Source organism: Bufo bufo, chromosome 3, assembly GCF_905171765.1.
Source record: "Bufo bufo chromosome 3, aBufBuf1.1, whole genome shotgun sequence".
Taxonomy (NCBI): Eukaryota; Metazoa; Chordata; class Amphibia; order Anura; family Bufonidae; genus Bufo; species Bufo bufo.
The window spans coordinates 383172444-383190048 of NC_053391.1; the positions used below are offsets into that span (position 1 = coordinate 383172444).

The following is a 17605-nucleotide window of genomic DNA, read 5'->3' on the forward strand; positions in this document are numbered from 1 at the left end:
ATCTGTACACACTGCATATATTATGCCCTGTACCTCACATTTCAGTACTCTTCTGTATATACTATATATATCTGTACATACTGCATATATTATACCCTGTACCTCACATTTCAGTACACTGCTGCATATACTATATACCTATACACACTGCATCCATTATACCTCGTACCTCACATAACAGTACACTGCTGTATATACTATATATCTATACACACTGCATCTATTATTCCTCTTTTGTGTGCCAGCGCTGTTTTGTAATCCCAATCCGGCCCTGGTGGCATAAAGCATAGTTCATGGAACAAAGGAGCAAGCATGGAGCAAGCATTGTTCATGGAACAAAGGGAGGGGCCTGGAATGGGTAGAAGGAGGGGCTATAAAAGGGGAATGGGGGCCCAATTTAGATTCTTGCTATGGGGCCCAGTGATTTCTATGTATGCCCCTGCCTGAATGGATTTGCTCTCAGTTCATTTCTGCTCTCGCTTATGGCTTGATCAAAGCTCTAGACTATGTTAGAGAATTTTGTGCTATAATATAAACGCCTATTTACATGCCTGATACTCAGGGCAATGAACTAATCATTTGTTCCCAATCCTTGCCAGCTTGTTTAGGCTACATAAAGCTGCATATAGATGCAGTAATCATCCCCTCTGTGTGGGGAATAATGATCATTAGTTAGTTCTTATACAGATTAGGCTGAGTTCACACTTCAGTTATTTGATCAGTGATTTCCATCAGTTATACGGTATAATGGAAATATCTGCTCCTGTTCTCTGTTTTTGACCCGCACCTAGTTTTGGCTCCCAATAACTGATGGAAATAACTGATCAAATAACTGATAACTGATACAGTAATTGTTCCAGTCCTTCATAAGGGTATCTAACATAGAACACAAGACAATAATTAAAGGGGTTTTGCAGTACTTAGATAGTGATAATATATCCGTCGGATAGGTCATCAATATCATATAAGTGGTGGTCTGACACCCTGCAATCCCACTGATCTGCTGTTTCAGGCAGCCACCAGTGGCAAAAACTATACAGTGGACAAAGCCAGAAGCAAAAGGCTCTGTGTACTGTATTGTTCCCACAGAACTTCAGTATTGAAAAATACACAATGGATGGAGTCTTCCAAAACAGATAAATAGAGGGAGATTGGGGGCGGTGTCAGACCCCCCACCATTCTTATATTGACAATAGCCATCAAAATCTAAGTCCCAGAAAACCCTTTTTACACAATGCAAATCAATGACTATAGGTCATCAGAATGATACTAGAGCAATGAATCCTCTGTGAGCTTCAGTAAAGGTTCCATTGAGTGACCCATAAACAGGAACACTTTTTTAGAGGCGAATACCACAATACATACAGTGTGAAGCACACCATTTTTTGCATTACATTTGTACAGAATCTGACAAAAAAAAAAACATTCCTACGCCTCCATATAAAATCTGAGGCCTATGGATTAACAGTTGAGAACCTATGTTTCTCTATGGAAGACTTATTATAGCATCTGATTGATCTCTTACAGATGTATGTTGTTGAATTCAGCACACCCAGGACACTTGGAAATAGCTCATTTCCATTGAAATGTGTAGTAAAAGAATAATTAGCACCTTACTATGTATCACATGGGTACAACTAGTACAAGCATGTTAACTATTTCATTTATGAAGTCATTTAAATTACTCCACCATTTCCTGAGGGCAGACACTTGACCTGAATATGGAGCAATTAATATTTTATTAGTTTTTGATAGTTTATATCAACCGAGAATGGAAACAATATTTTATTTAACAGAGCAGAAGGTACAAGAGACGGTCGAGAGCAAAACTGAACAGGACTCAACCCTGTAGGACAGCAATGTGGTACCTGGCAATACTCGTAGCTTTTGGTGCCTCCACCGTAAATGGTCAATTTTGTAAGTCTATTTGAGATTTTTAACCTAATTTTACTTAATTTTATTATTTTACATACGGAATGTTTTGATGTACAGTGTGTGTTCTACAGTTAGCACATGTCTTTCATTGTAGACTTATGGAGCAACAGCATAAACAGTTTTCAGGCTTAGACTTACCTCTCTCCATCATAGTCTGAACGCGATAAGGACATATTGTGTAATATAGATTTCTGCAAAAACGAGTATCGTTGGTGATCTCAGCAATTCTTTATGTACTCTCTCTTTAAATAAATTGTAGAGTCATTTGTCAAATTCTGAGTGTCAATGAAAGTATTTCCCCTCGGGCATTAAGATACTTTACATGCTTGCACAACATATGGGAATGTATGTTATACAGTAAAGCCAAATGTTGAAATGTATAAGAGTTGGACAAAATGAATACTAAAATGCAAGAGAAGCGAATTGGGCCCACAAATATTCCATGTGCACTCCTTGTGCTCCAGTGGTTCCAGGGGTAAAGAATATGTATGCCACATTTGTTTTCTCCAACAGGATACATGAGAAAACCCTTGATGTGTAAAATCAGAGACATATAGAGGTACAGTTTTAGCCCATAGATTTCTATGGATGCCAAATTTGGGATCTGTATAATGCCTTGTGTATGGGGCCTTAATTGTATATTCAATGACGCGATCACAAATTATGATTGTTTTTACACAAGATTCAAGTACATGTGATTTGTTTGTGTTTAAATCATTTGCACTTCCCTTATTTAAAAATTTGAGACACTAACATTTTTTACTCGGTTAATTATACATGCCTTCGGTAATCACTCATTCCAGAGTTCATACAGTAGATGACTTGGAAAACCCTATTCTCAGATGCTCTATTAGGAAATAATGAGTTAACAGAGGAGATTTCCCCTGTGCAGGATCCTCTTCTATTTGTGGCTATAAAAAGTGTTAATCCTTTGGGAAAACCTAGCCTATTCAAGTGTTACACAGACAGCCCAATGATTTCAATGTGAACTGTGTAATGCTTTATTTCTCCTATAGTGGCTCCGACGGAGTTCCTCCATACATTAAAAGGAAGCTGTCACCATGAAATTGCAGTGTAATCTGTCAGCAGCATGTTATAGAGTGGGAGGAGCTGAGGAGATTGTGTGTGTGTGTGTATATATATATATATATATTTATGGGAAAAGATTCAGTAAAGCTTGTATTTCATTATATAAATTCCTTCTCATTATGGACTTTGAAGTCAAGGAGGAGGTCCTATCAGTGACTGACAGCTATCTGTGTACACAGTCATAGAGGGAGGGCTGTCAGTCACTTATAGGACCGTCTCCTGGACTTCAGTCAGTGACTGATAGCTATCTGTGCACACAGTCATAGAGGGAAGGCTGTCAGTCACTGATAGGACCGTCTCCTGGACTTCAGTCAGTGACTGACAGCTATCTGTGTACACAGTCATAGAGGGGAGGCTGTCAGTCACTGATAGGACCGTCTCCTGGACTTCAGTCAGTGACTGACAGCTATCTGTGTACACAGTCATAGAGGGGAGGCTGTCAGTCACTGATAGGACCGTCTCCTGGACTTCAGTCAGTGACTGACAGCTATCTGTGTACACAGTCATAGAGGGGAGGCTGTCAGTCACTGATAGGATCGTCTCCTGGACTTCAGTCAATGACTGACAGCTATCTGTGTACACAGTCATAGAGGGGGGGGGCTGTCAGTCACTGATAGGACCGTCTCCTGGACTTCAGTCAGTGACTGACAGCTATCTGTGTACACAGTCATGGAGGGGAGGCTGTCAGTCACTGATAGGACCGTCTCCTGGACTTCAGTCAGTGACTGACAGCTATCTGTGTACACAGTCATAGAGGGAGGGCTGTCAGTCACTGATAGGACCATCTCCTGGACTTCAGTCAGTGACTGACAGCTATCTGTGTACACAGTCATAGAGGGGAGGCTGTCAGTCACTGATAGGACCATCTCCTGGACTTCAGTCAGTGACTGACAGCTATCTGTGTACACAGTCATAGAGGGGAGGCTGTCAGTCACTGATAGGACCGTCTCCTGGACTTCAGTCAGTGACTGACAGCTATCTGTGTACACAATCATAGAGGGAAGGCTGTCAGTCACTGATAGGACCGTTTCCTGGACTTCAGTCAGTGACTGACAGCTATCTGTGTACACAGTCATAGAGGGGAGGCTGTCAGTCACTGATAGGACCGTCTCCTGGACTTCAGTGAGTGACTGACAGCTATCTGTGTACACAGTCATAGAGGGAAGGCTGTCAGTCACTGATAGGACCGTCTACTGGACTTCAGTCAGTGACTGACAGCTATCTGTGTACACAGTCATAGAGGGAAGGCTGTCAGTCACTGATAGGACCGTCTCCTGGACTTCAGTCAGTGACTGACAGCTATCTGTGTACACAGTCATAGAGGGGAGGCTGTCAGTCACTGATAGGACCGTCTCCTGGACTTCAGTCAGTGACTGACAGCTATATGTGTATACAGTCATAGAGGAGAGGCTGTCAGTCACTGATAGGACCGTCTCCTGGACTTCAGTCAGTGACTGACAGCTATCTGTGTACACAGTCATAGAGGGGAGGCTGTCAGTCACTGATAGGACCGTCTCCTGGACTTCAGTCAGTGACTGACAGCTATCTGTGTATACAGTCATAGAGGGGAGGCTGTCAGTCACTGATAGGATTGTCTCCTGGACTTCGGTCAGTGACTGACAGCTATCTGTATACACAGTGAGGGGAGGCTGTCAGTCACTGATAAGACCGTCTCCTGGACTTCAGTCAGTGACTGACAGCTATCTGTATACACAGTCATAGAGGGGAGGCTGTCAGTCACTGATAGGATCGTCTCCTGGACTTCAGTCAGTGACTGACAGCTATCTGTGTACACAGTCATAGAGGGGAGGCTGTCAGTCACTGATAGGACCGTCTCCTGGACTTCAGTGAGTGACTGACAGCTATCTGTGTACACAGTCATAGAGGGAAGGCTGTCAGTCACTGATAGGACCGTCTCCTGGACTTCAGTCAGTGACTGACAGCTATCTGTGTACACAGTCATAGAGGGAAGGCTGTCAGTCACTGATAGGACCGTCTCCTGGACTTCAGTCAGTGACTGACAGCTATCTGTGTACACAGTCATAGAGGGGAGGCTGTCAGTCACTGATAGGACTGTCTCCTGGACTTCAGTCAGTGACTGACAGCTATCTGTGTACACAGTCATAGAGGGGAGGCTGTCAGTCACTGATAGGAATGTCTCCTGGACTTCAGTCAGTGACTGACAGCTATCTATGTGTACAGGGGCGGACATACCACATGTGCAGCCAGTGCGGCTGCACAGGGGCCCAGAGAAGGAGGGGGCCCCCTCCTACCGGCAGCAGGGGGAGATGAGCGCTTCCATTGTGGAAGCGCTCATCTCTATTCATCTGTATTGCTGTCCTTAGGACAGCGATACGGATGGATGCTGCGATGGGGCAGAGGAGAGGCGTCTCCCTTCCCCAGTCCTCTCATAGGCTACAGGCACTAGGCCTGCAACCTATCAGAGGATGGCGCAGGCGGCGCGATGACGTCATTGCGCCGCCTGAGCCATACAGCGTGGGACACAGGCTGGAAGAGGCTTGCATCGCATCACTGAAAGCGGCAAGGAGGTAAGTATGTGAGTATATTTTTTTATTTTTATTTACACTTTACTAGGGGCCCTATCTGGCACTCATGGGGGCATCTACTGGGGGCCCTATCTTATGTACTGGCACACATGGGGGGCACTATGGAGGAGGAGGAGGAGCACTATGGGGGCCCTATTTTAAACACTAACACACATGGGGGGACTATGGAGGGGGGGAGTACTATTGGGGCCCAATTTTATATACTGGCATACAAGGGGGGCACTATGGAGGGGGAGGAGCACTATGGGGTGACTTTTTATAAATACTGACACACATGGGGCACTATGGAGGGGGGAGTACTATTGGGGCCCTATTTTATATACTGGCACACATGGGGGGCACTATGGAGGGGGAGGAGCACTATGGGGGGCCCTATCTTAGTTACTGGCACACATGGGGGGTACTATGGAGGGGGAGGAGCACTATGGGGACCTTATGTTATATACTGGTACACATGGGGGGCACTATGGAGAAGGGGGGAGAGGAGCACTATGGGGGCATCTTCTGGGGCTCTATCTTATATATTGGCTGACATGGGGGGCACTATGGAGGGGTAGTAGCACTATGGGGGCCCTATCTTATATGCTAGCACACATGGGCACTATGGAGAAGGGGGGAGCAGTATGGGGGCATCTACTGGTGACCCTATTTTATATACTGGCACACATTATGGGGGCATTTTATACTGGCACATTGTCAGGCACCATTGGGGACAAGGGGAGGAGCACGATATAGGAGTATTTTTTTTACTGGCACAAATTATAGGACACTATGGGGACCTTGGCTTAACTGGGGGCACTAAGAGGGTTTTTTGGGCAAACAGTAGGCACACATTATGAGGGTACTATGGGGACATTGACTCTACAGGGGGCACTAAGAGGAGGTATTTTTTTATACTGCCACACAACAGGGCACTTTTATGTACTGGCGCACATTATAAGGGGGCATTTTTCTACTGTTATACATTATAAAGAGAATTATTACCACTGGGGATATTATGGTGGGCTTTATTACAGTTGAGGGACTATGAGGAACTTGAATACTAGTATGAGCACTATGGGAGCATTATTACTTCTGGGACACAGTGGGGTCATTATTACTGTAGGGGCACTATTACTACTACGTGTTGTCTGGTAGATAATTATTTATATTGGTGGGATTTTGGGGAGCACTGTTATTGTGGGGGGCACCCTGGCACGGTATCAGCTTAGCACACTTATTTTTGGGGAACATTATGTCAGGGACACTGTTTCCTGGGCGCAGTTATTTTTTAGGACACTGTGTGCCAGTAATTATTTAAGGGGAACTATCTTTGTGTACCTTATATAGGGAGCACAGCGGGCACAGTATTAGAGGGGTGTTGATTAGGTGGGAGGATGATGGAAAACTAGGAAACTAAGATGTCTGTCTGTCAAACCCTGCAGAGAGAAGAGATGACTGATTGAAATCATCATGGCGGTGTGGTCTGAAAGGAGAAGATGAGGACATAGAACATCTACATCAACGAAGACGTCCCGAAGAGGTATGTGGACCTGTATTAGGCTACTTTTACATCTGAGTTAGTGATTCTGGCAGGCTCTTCCAGCAGAGAACAACCTGCCGGAATGCTCCAGCACTGCTCAATGCAGACAGAATGTCCGCCGGCCCCATTAACTATAATGGGGTCTGGTAGAGATCGGCCACAATTCGTCAAAAATGTAGAGAATCAGCGGGACACAAACCGCTGCATGCCTGAGTTTGTGTCCGGCCAATTCCATGCATTCTCTGCCGGATCAGGCGGCCGGAGTGTAGTGCCGCAGGTGTGAAAGTAGCCTTACCTTGTATGTTTTGTATTGCTCTAAGTAATCATAGGACGGAATAGGTTATGTTGAGAATTTGGCTTGAGGGGGGGGGGCACATTCTTTGCACAGGGGCCCTCTGCTGTCTGTGTCCACCCCTGTGTGTGTACACAGTCATAGAGGGGAGGCTGTCAGTCACTGATAGGACTGTCTCCTGGACTTCAGTCAGTGACTGACAGCTATCTGTGTACACAGTCATAGAGGGGAGGCTGTCTGTCACTGATAGGACCGTCTCCTGGACTTTAGTCAGTGACAGCTTTCTGTGTACACAGTCATGGAGGGGAGGCTGTCAGTCACTGATAGGACCGTCTCCTGGACTTCAGTCAGTGACTGACAGCTATCTGTGTACACAGTCATAGAGGGGAGGCTGTCAGTCACTGATAGGACCGTCTCCTGGACTTCAGTCAGTGACTGACAGCTATATGTGTACACAGTCATAGAGGCGAGGCTGTCAGTCACTGATAGGACCGTCACCTGGACTTCAGTCAGTGACAGCTATCTGTGTACACAGTCATAGAGGGAAGGCTGTCAGTCACTGATAGGACCGTCTCCTGGACTTCAGTCAGTGACTGACAGCTATCTGTGTACACAGTCATAGAGGGAAGGCTGTCAGTCACTGATAGGACCGTCTCCTGGACTTCAGTCAGTGACTGACAGCTATCTGTGTACACAGTCATAGAGGGAAGGCTGTCAGTCACTGATAGGATCGTCTCCTTGTCTTCAGTCAGTGACTGACAGCTATCTGTGTACACAGTCATAGAGGGGAGGCTGTCAGTCACTGATAGGACCGTCTCCTGGACTTCAGTCAGTGACAGCTATCTGTGTACACAGTCATAGAGGGGAGGCTGTCAGTCACTGATAGGACCGTCTCCTGGACTTCAGTCAGTGACTGACAGCTATCTGCCCTATAACCTGCCTTCATCAGCACAGACACCATGTACAACATGACAGGTTCCTTTTAAATCTGTCTCCCCCCGCCCACCCATATATGTAAGGTTCATCAACAATGGGAAAAGGTTACTTTCTCAAAAAGCACTCCCAAATCCTTTGAATGTTCCTATCTGGTAAGGTCTGATGAGCAGGACCTACAGCTTTGTTTCAGTATTTAATTCAGAGGTCTCCTCAGTTCCCTTTTCAGTTGCTTTTTACTATAGTTTGGCCAGGATCGGGTTTTCTGTTCCTTGCACCCTTACACAACATGATTCTCATTAATGCATTTCTGGCTTTGGGCGGTTACTTTTGTGGTGTCTTTATTCCATTGACGGCATTAAAAACGGCAATGCAAATTAACTTGTAGAAGGGGAAATTCATGTTTTTTTTTAAGATACAGACTGTTGTTGATTTAACAAATACATCAGTATGGTGAGGAGCAATGGTCCCTGATATTCAGTCATAGAGATTAGATTCCTAGGATAGATATATTACATACAGTATATAGCATTCAGTGTGCACTAGCCGATAATCTATCATACAGTGTATATATAGAAACATAATGTAATAAAATCTTCTCTGCATTCACTAATACCTGGCTGTCATTACCAGTTTTATTGGACTGCATCCCCAACCTCGTTTCAAATAACTTACTAGGAGGACTCACGAGCTTTAGTTTTGCATTAGAAAACACCATCTGCTGTATTCGTCAGGACAATAGAATTCTACTGACAGACACTGTAGTGTTGATAGTGGGCTCAAATCAAGGTAAGTGAAGTAAATTAACTAATATATGGAATTAATACTGAGATGACTGGAGAATTTCCGCCAAAAACATAAAATGGTACATTTATTAGTAATGGTGGATTTACACTGCACAGTTGTCGGTCAGATTCTCACGAGAACAGGCTATGTAAACCAGTACGGCGAGTTCTGTGTTCACTCACATAGCCTTTTCTCATGAGATTTGACAAATGATAGGAGCAGTCAAACAATACGATGGACATAGGACATAGGAGTCTGCTGTATTCATAATGAGAGCATTCCTTCAGCCTCTTGCCATTCCACTGACCTCTTCACAGAGATTGATGGGTCACATGTCCTATCAATCACAGCCAAGTAGGAGAGCAAACCTGTTGTCTGGGACCTGCATCTATCTCGAGAACGTAGATCTACCAACACCTGTCTCACAGCTCTGAATGGGGAGGTGTCTGCACATGTGTGGCTCTCAGCAGTCAATTATATTGGCTTTCCAAAAAAAAAGGTCAAGCATTTTTACTTGGCTATCCCCAAAATGTGATGCCTATTAGATATTTATGGCATATTCTGTGGATTCACCATAAATGTCAAGATAGGATAACCCCTTAAAGAGCTTATGCCACAATTGATGTAAAAAATTTAAATCAGACATCATATAGTACATGACAATTTCTTTCTAACAAAGCTAGAACCAGCCTTGCACCTCACATGGATCCAGAGATCTCACCATTCATTGCTCCAATTGCTCTGCTAGATTCTCTTCAGCCTGTCAGGTCAGGGGGCGTGTCCTTTCTGCTGCAGTTCTCTCCCTATAACTGCCACGGCTTTTAGCAGAACATATGGTTGGTGGCAGTTGAAGATTTAAACTGAGCACGTTGGACTATCTTAGTGAGATGGATAAAAAATAAGGAAAAGAACAAACAGCAGGTGGCGCTATACAGATACATTTCATTGAATAGCTATATGACATTTTAATTACATGCAATTACAAAAGTATTCAGATCAAGGTGCTGGTTTGGCATATGTAGAATATGCTTCATGACACAAACCCTTAAAATAGTTGTCAAGGACTAGAAAAACAGGATGCTTCTCCTCAGAAACAGAGCCTCTTTGATTCTTGGCTCATGTCCTGCATTGTGAATAGGCCTAGGCTGCAATACCAGACACAGCCTTTGAGACATATGGACAAGAGTGATACTGTTTCTGGAAAGAAAGCAGACCTTTTTCTTTTTAAATCCTAGAATATGATGGGCCCTTTCCACGGGCCGACAATTGAAACAATCATCGCTAACCATTATTACTAGTAACGCTTGTTAGCGATGATCTGGCTGTATAAATGCACCGCCGATTACCCGATGAACAAGCAAAACGCTCATTCATTGGGTAATTGTATCTTTTGTGCCGCACAACCTTTGTTGCTCTATGATTGACTACAACGATGGACTCACTGACCGCTCTCTTATCTTCATAGAACAATGTGACCCAACTGTAAGTTAGTGGATTAATAATGAACTCTTAATAACATTGCAGCCCACTATGTTGTGTCCTCGATATAAGTTTCTCTCATATGACTCTGTATTTATGCACGCTTATTGAGATATGCATCTGTTCTGTTTTTGACCTTCTTTTTATTCTCCTCAATAAAAAAAAAGAATATACAAAAAAAAAAGATCATCGTTTCCCAGTAGCAGATCGTGCTGTTGGGAAACAACGAGTCTGTATGGGGAAGAGTGATGGCATTAGCGATCGCTCCTCCCCATATCGGTGCATCTAATAGCACCACTCTCCCCTGCTAGCGATCAGCAAATTGTCGGGAAGGAACGCTTCCCTCCTGACAATCTGCTAGATCATCGGCCCTGTAAAGGGACCTTTAGATCAACCAAAAAACAGCTTCCACTCCATTGTTCTATTAACTAGCACTTTCTTCCTATAAATGTATAACTTATCGCTGTTTCTTCCTATTTTTCAGTACTACTGAACCTTAATCCCACAACTATCGATATAAATTTTCTGCCACCGTTCTCTAACTTCTCTAACACTGGGTTGTTTGTCGCTATAAATGGATCCATTATCGATCTTTGTCCTTTGAATATAAATCTACCAGATACAATACTTATTGGAATTAATCCAAAATGCCTGATAAATACAAACCTAGTAGTTTGCAATGGACCTCTATTACTAGACAGATTGTACAGGTAAATATTACATTCTGGTCATTTTTACATCATTTTCCTTTTTGTATTTGTAAAATAAAGAATGCATGTGTAGTGGAATGGGTTAACTTTATCTTTCAAAGGCATCTAAGAATTTTATAAAATCTGTGCCCCAAAATACTCTAAATCGGGGAAGCCCAACCTGCGGCCTTCCGGCTGTTGCAAAACTAGGTGTCCTGGAACATAACCATACCTTTCTAACCATAAGGCTTTCAGTGCGCGGTGGGCAGGGCTGCACCACTCGGTTTACTATTCTATTGCTTCGCCTGAACTCTGCCGAGAGACCCCCCCCTTTCTAGATTGACCGTCCCTGAGATTTCAGAGCAGGCTGCAATAATGCAGGGGAACCCAGTGCGCCTAATGTTGCCCACCTTGCAACGAAAACCTTCATTGCATAAAAAGGAGTATTTCTCAAGATTAGAGCTCATGCACACTACCGTATTCATTTCTGCGGTCTGCAAATCGTGGATCCTCAAAACACAGATACCAGCCAAGAGCCTGCCGCCATTTTTTTTCCTCCTGTCTTATACTTGTCCACACAACAGAAAAGAATAGCAGATGTTCTATTTTTTTGCGGGGTCGCAGAACGGGTGTGCTTTCTGCATCTTTTGTGGCCCCGCTGAGATTTGTGTCCGGATTCAACCCACAAAATATGTATCGGATGCAGAACAAAACTACAGCTGTATGCATAATCCCTTAGAGGATGGGATTTTCACAAATAAGGAATGGTTATGTTTCGGGGCATCTACCCTACATGGCAGTATGATTAATTTGAAACAGATTTTGGAGCTGACAGCCTCCGTTTAACTACCGTAGATTGTACTGAAAGATGCAGCTATCTTTTTTTTCTATAAAGTGCCCCTCCTGTTCAAGAGTTGTGTCTAGTATTGCATCCCAGCTCTGCTGATGTGAATGTGGCTGAGCTGCAATACCATTCACAACCTGTGGGCAGCGGTGGCAGTGTTTATGGAAGAAAACAGCATGTCTTTCTAATCCTGTATAGCCATTCTCAATAAAAAACAGAATGCATAGCCTCAAAATATTTAATAAAACCCCCCAATAATATACATTGTTATGTGCTCTTACTTAAGGAGTCTGACAGGGTCTCCATGAGATAGCAAGCCAGGGTGTTGATGAGACATTGGCATCAGCAGTGCCTCTGTGCCATTACAATAGTGCCATTACTGGAGCCAAGAGTCCCAATGGCTGCCCACCTGAGCCCTTTTGATGGATAATCTGGAATGGAAAAATTATCATGTAAAAGGAGAATAGATAACAACTGAAGGGCCTACAATGAGAGTTTTTTTTTGTTTTGACTGGTTGATGTTTTTGATTATTTCTTTATTCTATTGATTTGCTTTCATTGAATATCATTGCTTCACCCCAAAACTCTATGGAGTAAATTTATCAATCCCCTGCACCAGAAATGTAGCGCCAAAATGTTGCAAATTTGTGCTCACAGCTATTTCTGTGCAATAAATTGCAAGTTTTTGTGGGAGATTTATCAAGACTGGCACTTTCTTCACTGGACTTAATGTTCCCTGGGCTGCCGGAGGCAGCACATAATTTATGACAAGGTGCTAGCCCCATCCTCCAGGACTAGTGGTGTACATATAGAAGTGAGGGCCACATAGCAAGGATCAAACCAGGCCCCCCACACAGGACAGAAGGGTTTCTGCCTAAAACCCTTTTCAATTACCCTTGGATAGTTTTCCACTGCCTCATTTGCTAAAAGTTGTTCCTTTAGAGGGTAGAGTCCTGACCAAGTTTTCACCCCCAGTAGAAGAGGGGATATTCCCAACTAAGACTGAGCCCCCTCTTGCCCTGGGCCCCATAGCAGTCGCATGGTCTGCCACTATGGTAGTTCCGCCGGGAGTCTATGCACCTAAACAGAAATCTATGGTAGCTGTGAGCGGCCATAGTTTTCTGGCTTTATTTGCATCAGAAAACTGGTGCAAATAAAGATAAATTTGTCTCTGATGCCACGCCCTCTTTTGGGAAAGTGGCGAGGGTGGCGTAAAAAGTGGCATTTGCGACTTTTGCATGCAAAAACTGACAACCACACAGCTTGTGACTTTTTAAAGCCACTTTTTTTGCACAAAGGAAATTATAAATCTCCTTCTTTCTGATTTACGCCTCTTACTTCACTTTTAAAAAGTTGGTGGGAAAGTGGGCATGGTTAATGTTTATTTGATATAAGCAACATTTATTTATTGCACCTTTTTTAAAAAGTCCCCCAAAAAAAAAGTTTGCTGTCTTACTTTAGTATAGAGGTGGTAAAAGACTGTAGTAACCTCTCTAGAGAAAAGTGCTATTTTTAAGGAAGCACAAAATGTATCAAACAACTTGCATCATTTGATAACTTTGGTAGATACTTCGCAGCTGCAGATTCAAGCAAAACAGACTTTAAAAATTCCATGTATGTATAGTTTGTAGAAACATATTGTATATTAATACACTAATTATTTGTTTAATTGTGGTCTTCAACAGTGTTATAATATTAGTTTATCGAAACGGCACACTTATAGCGATAACTAGACCATCACCGGAAATCGTCCTCAGGAAACGTGAGTTAATACATATAGAAGCTATAGTAAATCATATACTGCATCTAAAAATACCAAGATTATTGTTCTACATGTAAAATATGTAAATATCATATGAAGAACCTAAAAGAACTGATTCTAATAATACCAACATACCACAATCCATTGCAACTAAAATAAAAAGCAACCTTGTAAGTAACCTTTATTAAAGGGTAAAAGATGCGTATAGTCTCATAGAATATTAGAGGGTTAGGTACTGGTGCAAAAAGAATAGCAGTACTTAATGCAATTAAAACATTTTTGCCAGCAATCATATGTCTCCAGGAAACGGATTTAACTAAAGAAAATAGTAAAGTATTGGAGAAGCCCTGGGTGCAATATGCATGCCACTCAAGGCTCTCCACATACTCGAGAGGTGTAAGCATTTTGATAAAAAAACTGTTAAAATAAAAGTGAACAAAGTAATAATGGATAAGGAGGGGCGATATGTGATAATAGACAGTATATTGGAAGGTAAACCCTGGATAATCGCCAGTATATACAGTACAGACCAAAAGTTTGGACACACCTTCTCATTCAAAGAGTTTTCTTTATTTTCATGACTATGAAAATTGTAGATTCACACTGAAAGCATCAAAACTATGAATTAACACATGTGGAATTATATACATAACAAACAAGTGTGAAACAACTGAAAATATGTCATATTCTAGGTTCTTCAAAGTAGCCACCTTTTGCTTTGATTACTGCTTTGCACACTCTTGGCATTCTCTTGATGAGCTTCAAGAGGTAGTCCCCTGAAATGGTTTTCACTTCACAGGTGTGCCCTGTCAGGTTTAATAAGTGGGATTTCTTGCCTTATAAATGGGGTTGGGACCATCAGTTGCATTGAGAAGAAGTCAGGTGGATACACAGCTGATAGTCCTACTGAATAGACTGTTAGAATTTGTATTATGACAAGAAAAAAGCAGCTAAGTAAAGAAAAACGAGTGGCCATCATTACTTTAAGAAATGAAGGTCAGTCAGTCAGCCGAAAAATTGGGAAAACTTTGAAAGTAAGGGCTATTTGACCATGAAGGAGAGTGATGGGGTGCTGCGCCAGATGACCTGGCCTCCACAGTCACCGGACCTGAACCCAATTGAGATGGTTTGGGGTGAGCTGGACCGCAGAGTGAAGGCAAAAGGGCCAACAAGTGCTAAGCATCTTTGGGAACTCCTTCAAGACTGTTGGAAGACCATTTCAAGGGACTACCTCTTGAAGCTCATCAAGAGAATGCCAAGAGTGTGCAAAGCAGTAATCAAAGCAAAAGGTGGCTACTTTGAAAAACCTAGAAAATGACATATTTTCAGTTGTTTCACACTTGTTTGTTATGTATATAATTCCACATGTGTTAATTCATAGTTTTGATGCCTTCATAGTCATGAAAATAAAGAAAACTCTTTGAATGAGAAGGTGTGTCCAAACTTTTGGTCTGTACTGTATATCCCTCCTGCATTTACTATGGAAGTCTTGATTAAAATTCACAAGTTTTCAATTAGTAGAGGAAATAGAGTAGTTTTAGTTGTAGGTGACTTTAATATGGTTAAATCTAAACTGAAAAATATTACAGAATAATTGGAATGGGTAAATATTTGGAGATTGTTAAACCCTAGAGAAAAAAATATTTTCATGCTTTTCTGAAGCTCACAAAGTGTTATCACGAATTGATATAGCGATGGTAAATAAGAAAGCGATGTATGAGATTAACAGACTTAATTATACACAGAGAGGTGTGTGTCAGATCACTGTCCAGTAATGGTGAATATCAGGGAAGAAGTTATGGGGAAGGTTGTACGGTTTAAAATTACGACAGGGTTGATAGATAAAAGAGAGACACAAGAGGAAATATTAAAAGAAATCAGGGAATACTTCATAGTGAATGAAGGATCTGCAGATAAAAAGATAATTTGGGAATCTTGGAAAGCCTATATAAGGGGGATCCTTATGAAACATTCCTCCATATATATAAAAAAAAGAGAGACAAACACCTGAGGGAGTTAGAAGTGGAAGTTAGTAAATGTGAAGGGGAATGGGTCAAGAACTGTACAGAAAATAATTACCAGAAATGGGATGAAGCACAAACTAGATATAAAAATAAGCTATACTTGATAGCTGAAAAACAACAGTTAGACAATGTAAAGGGACAATTCATAATGGGTCACCTGCCGGGTAAAAGACTTGCTTCTATTATCTTGGCTCAGAAGGGTGTTAATTATATTTCTCAAATAGAGAATGGATATGGGCATGCAATTACAGACCAAATGGGCAAGATGCAGCTATTGAGAGAATACTTTGAGGATATCTATAAAAGTAGATTATTTGAGGGAATGGAGAGGATAAATGAGTTCCTGGATGGTATGGAAATTAAAATTTTGAAAAGGAATCGGAAAAGTGTCTTACCCCCCTATAGCTATGGATAGGTGCTTGAACCTAAAATTGAATCACCCTATTCAATACAAAAACACTAAGCAAATTTGAATGGATAGGTAAGCACTCAACCACCATGGAGCAGGCACAATATTTTATATAAGATATAGGTACAATAAAATTGGAATAAAATACACTCTAAATTACTAAAATAGTATAAAACTAGAATATAACTAAAACACACTATATAGAAATAAGGTGCAGATTGAATTCTTGTTCCAACAGATAATGTCCTTTTCACCTGATATCTATGTTGAATGGCCGGCATCTGTATCCTTTGGTGTAACGTTACATCCCAAAAATCGCGAAAAGTTTTGAATGAATCACAAGTAACAATAGTCCTATATTCAATTGATATAGCAAGACAGTGGTTGCCACTGCACACTCGCCTGACCTATGGATAAGGGATCTTCACACTAGCTAGTGTGCATTCAAATATATTTTCAAGTGGATTGTTACTTTTATTGGTAGCAACCTTTGCGTTTGTATATAACGGTGCATCCACCACAATCTCATCCAAAAGAGGTACAAATGATTATGTTGCCGCACTATACTGGTAACATGCGGATAATCGATTGCTCACTGAGCACTCACCTAACCTGCTGATGTGTAGTCCTCACACTGGCTGGTGTGCGCTCAGATGTATATTCTCATGGTGGGTTTGAACCTGTGTTCCAGTGAAAACTTTCAGGTTGCCTTCACTGCCTCTCTGTCCCAATCTGCATGCAGTTCTCACGAGAGTTGAAGTGCAGGTTCACCTGATTCAGGTCTCTCCTTGTCTTTGCTGTTCCAGATTATTGAAAGATTATATTCGGATAATCGTAGAGTTAAAATCGCATGGACATTGTTTGTGGAATCTTTCATAGCATCGGTATCCAGCACCAGACGCGTTTCGAAGTCTAGCTGACCTCTTCCTCAGTGGTCATACTCTGTATGCTTAGATCCCACTCTTTATACTCTACTAGGTGGTAAGTAAATTATGGAAAACAGATTCCAAGGAGAGCCATTTGGTCATAAATAAATCCCGGATTAGTGGATTTCCAAAAAGGGCAAAATCGATTTTAATGCGATTTTTCAAATACATGCGATTTTTTCGACAGAGGCATTTTTATCACCAACACTTCTGAATCCAACTAGTGTTCATTCTCATGTGTCAGATGTTCTATTTTGGAATATTAATTTTTTTATTTATTTTATCGAATTTTTTCAACTATTTTTTTTGAATCGATTTTTCTTGCGATTTTCTTCAATGCGTTTTTCG

At 42.0% G+C, this 17605-nt stretch overlaps 1 protein-coding gene across 1 annotated transcript in view; it reads left to right on the forward strand.

Moving 5' to 3' along the window:
* Window positions 1-1788: 1788 nt before the first annotated feature.
* The window catches only part of LOC120995485, a 35680-nt gene continuing 19863 nt past the window's right edge, over window positions 1789-17605 (forward strand). Inside the window, exons 1-4 of the mRNA XM_040424734.1 lie at window positions 1789-1917; window positions 8972-9127; window positions 11088-11313; window positions 13822-13898. Coding sequence (XP_040280668.1) covers window positions 1860-1917; window positions 8972-9127; window positions 11088-11313; window positions 13822-13898 — 517 coding nt within the window. The 5' untranslated portion in view covers window positions 1789-1859. The remainder of the gene's footprint in view (window positions 1918-8971; window positions 9128-11087; window positions 11314-13821; window positions 13899-17605) is intronic.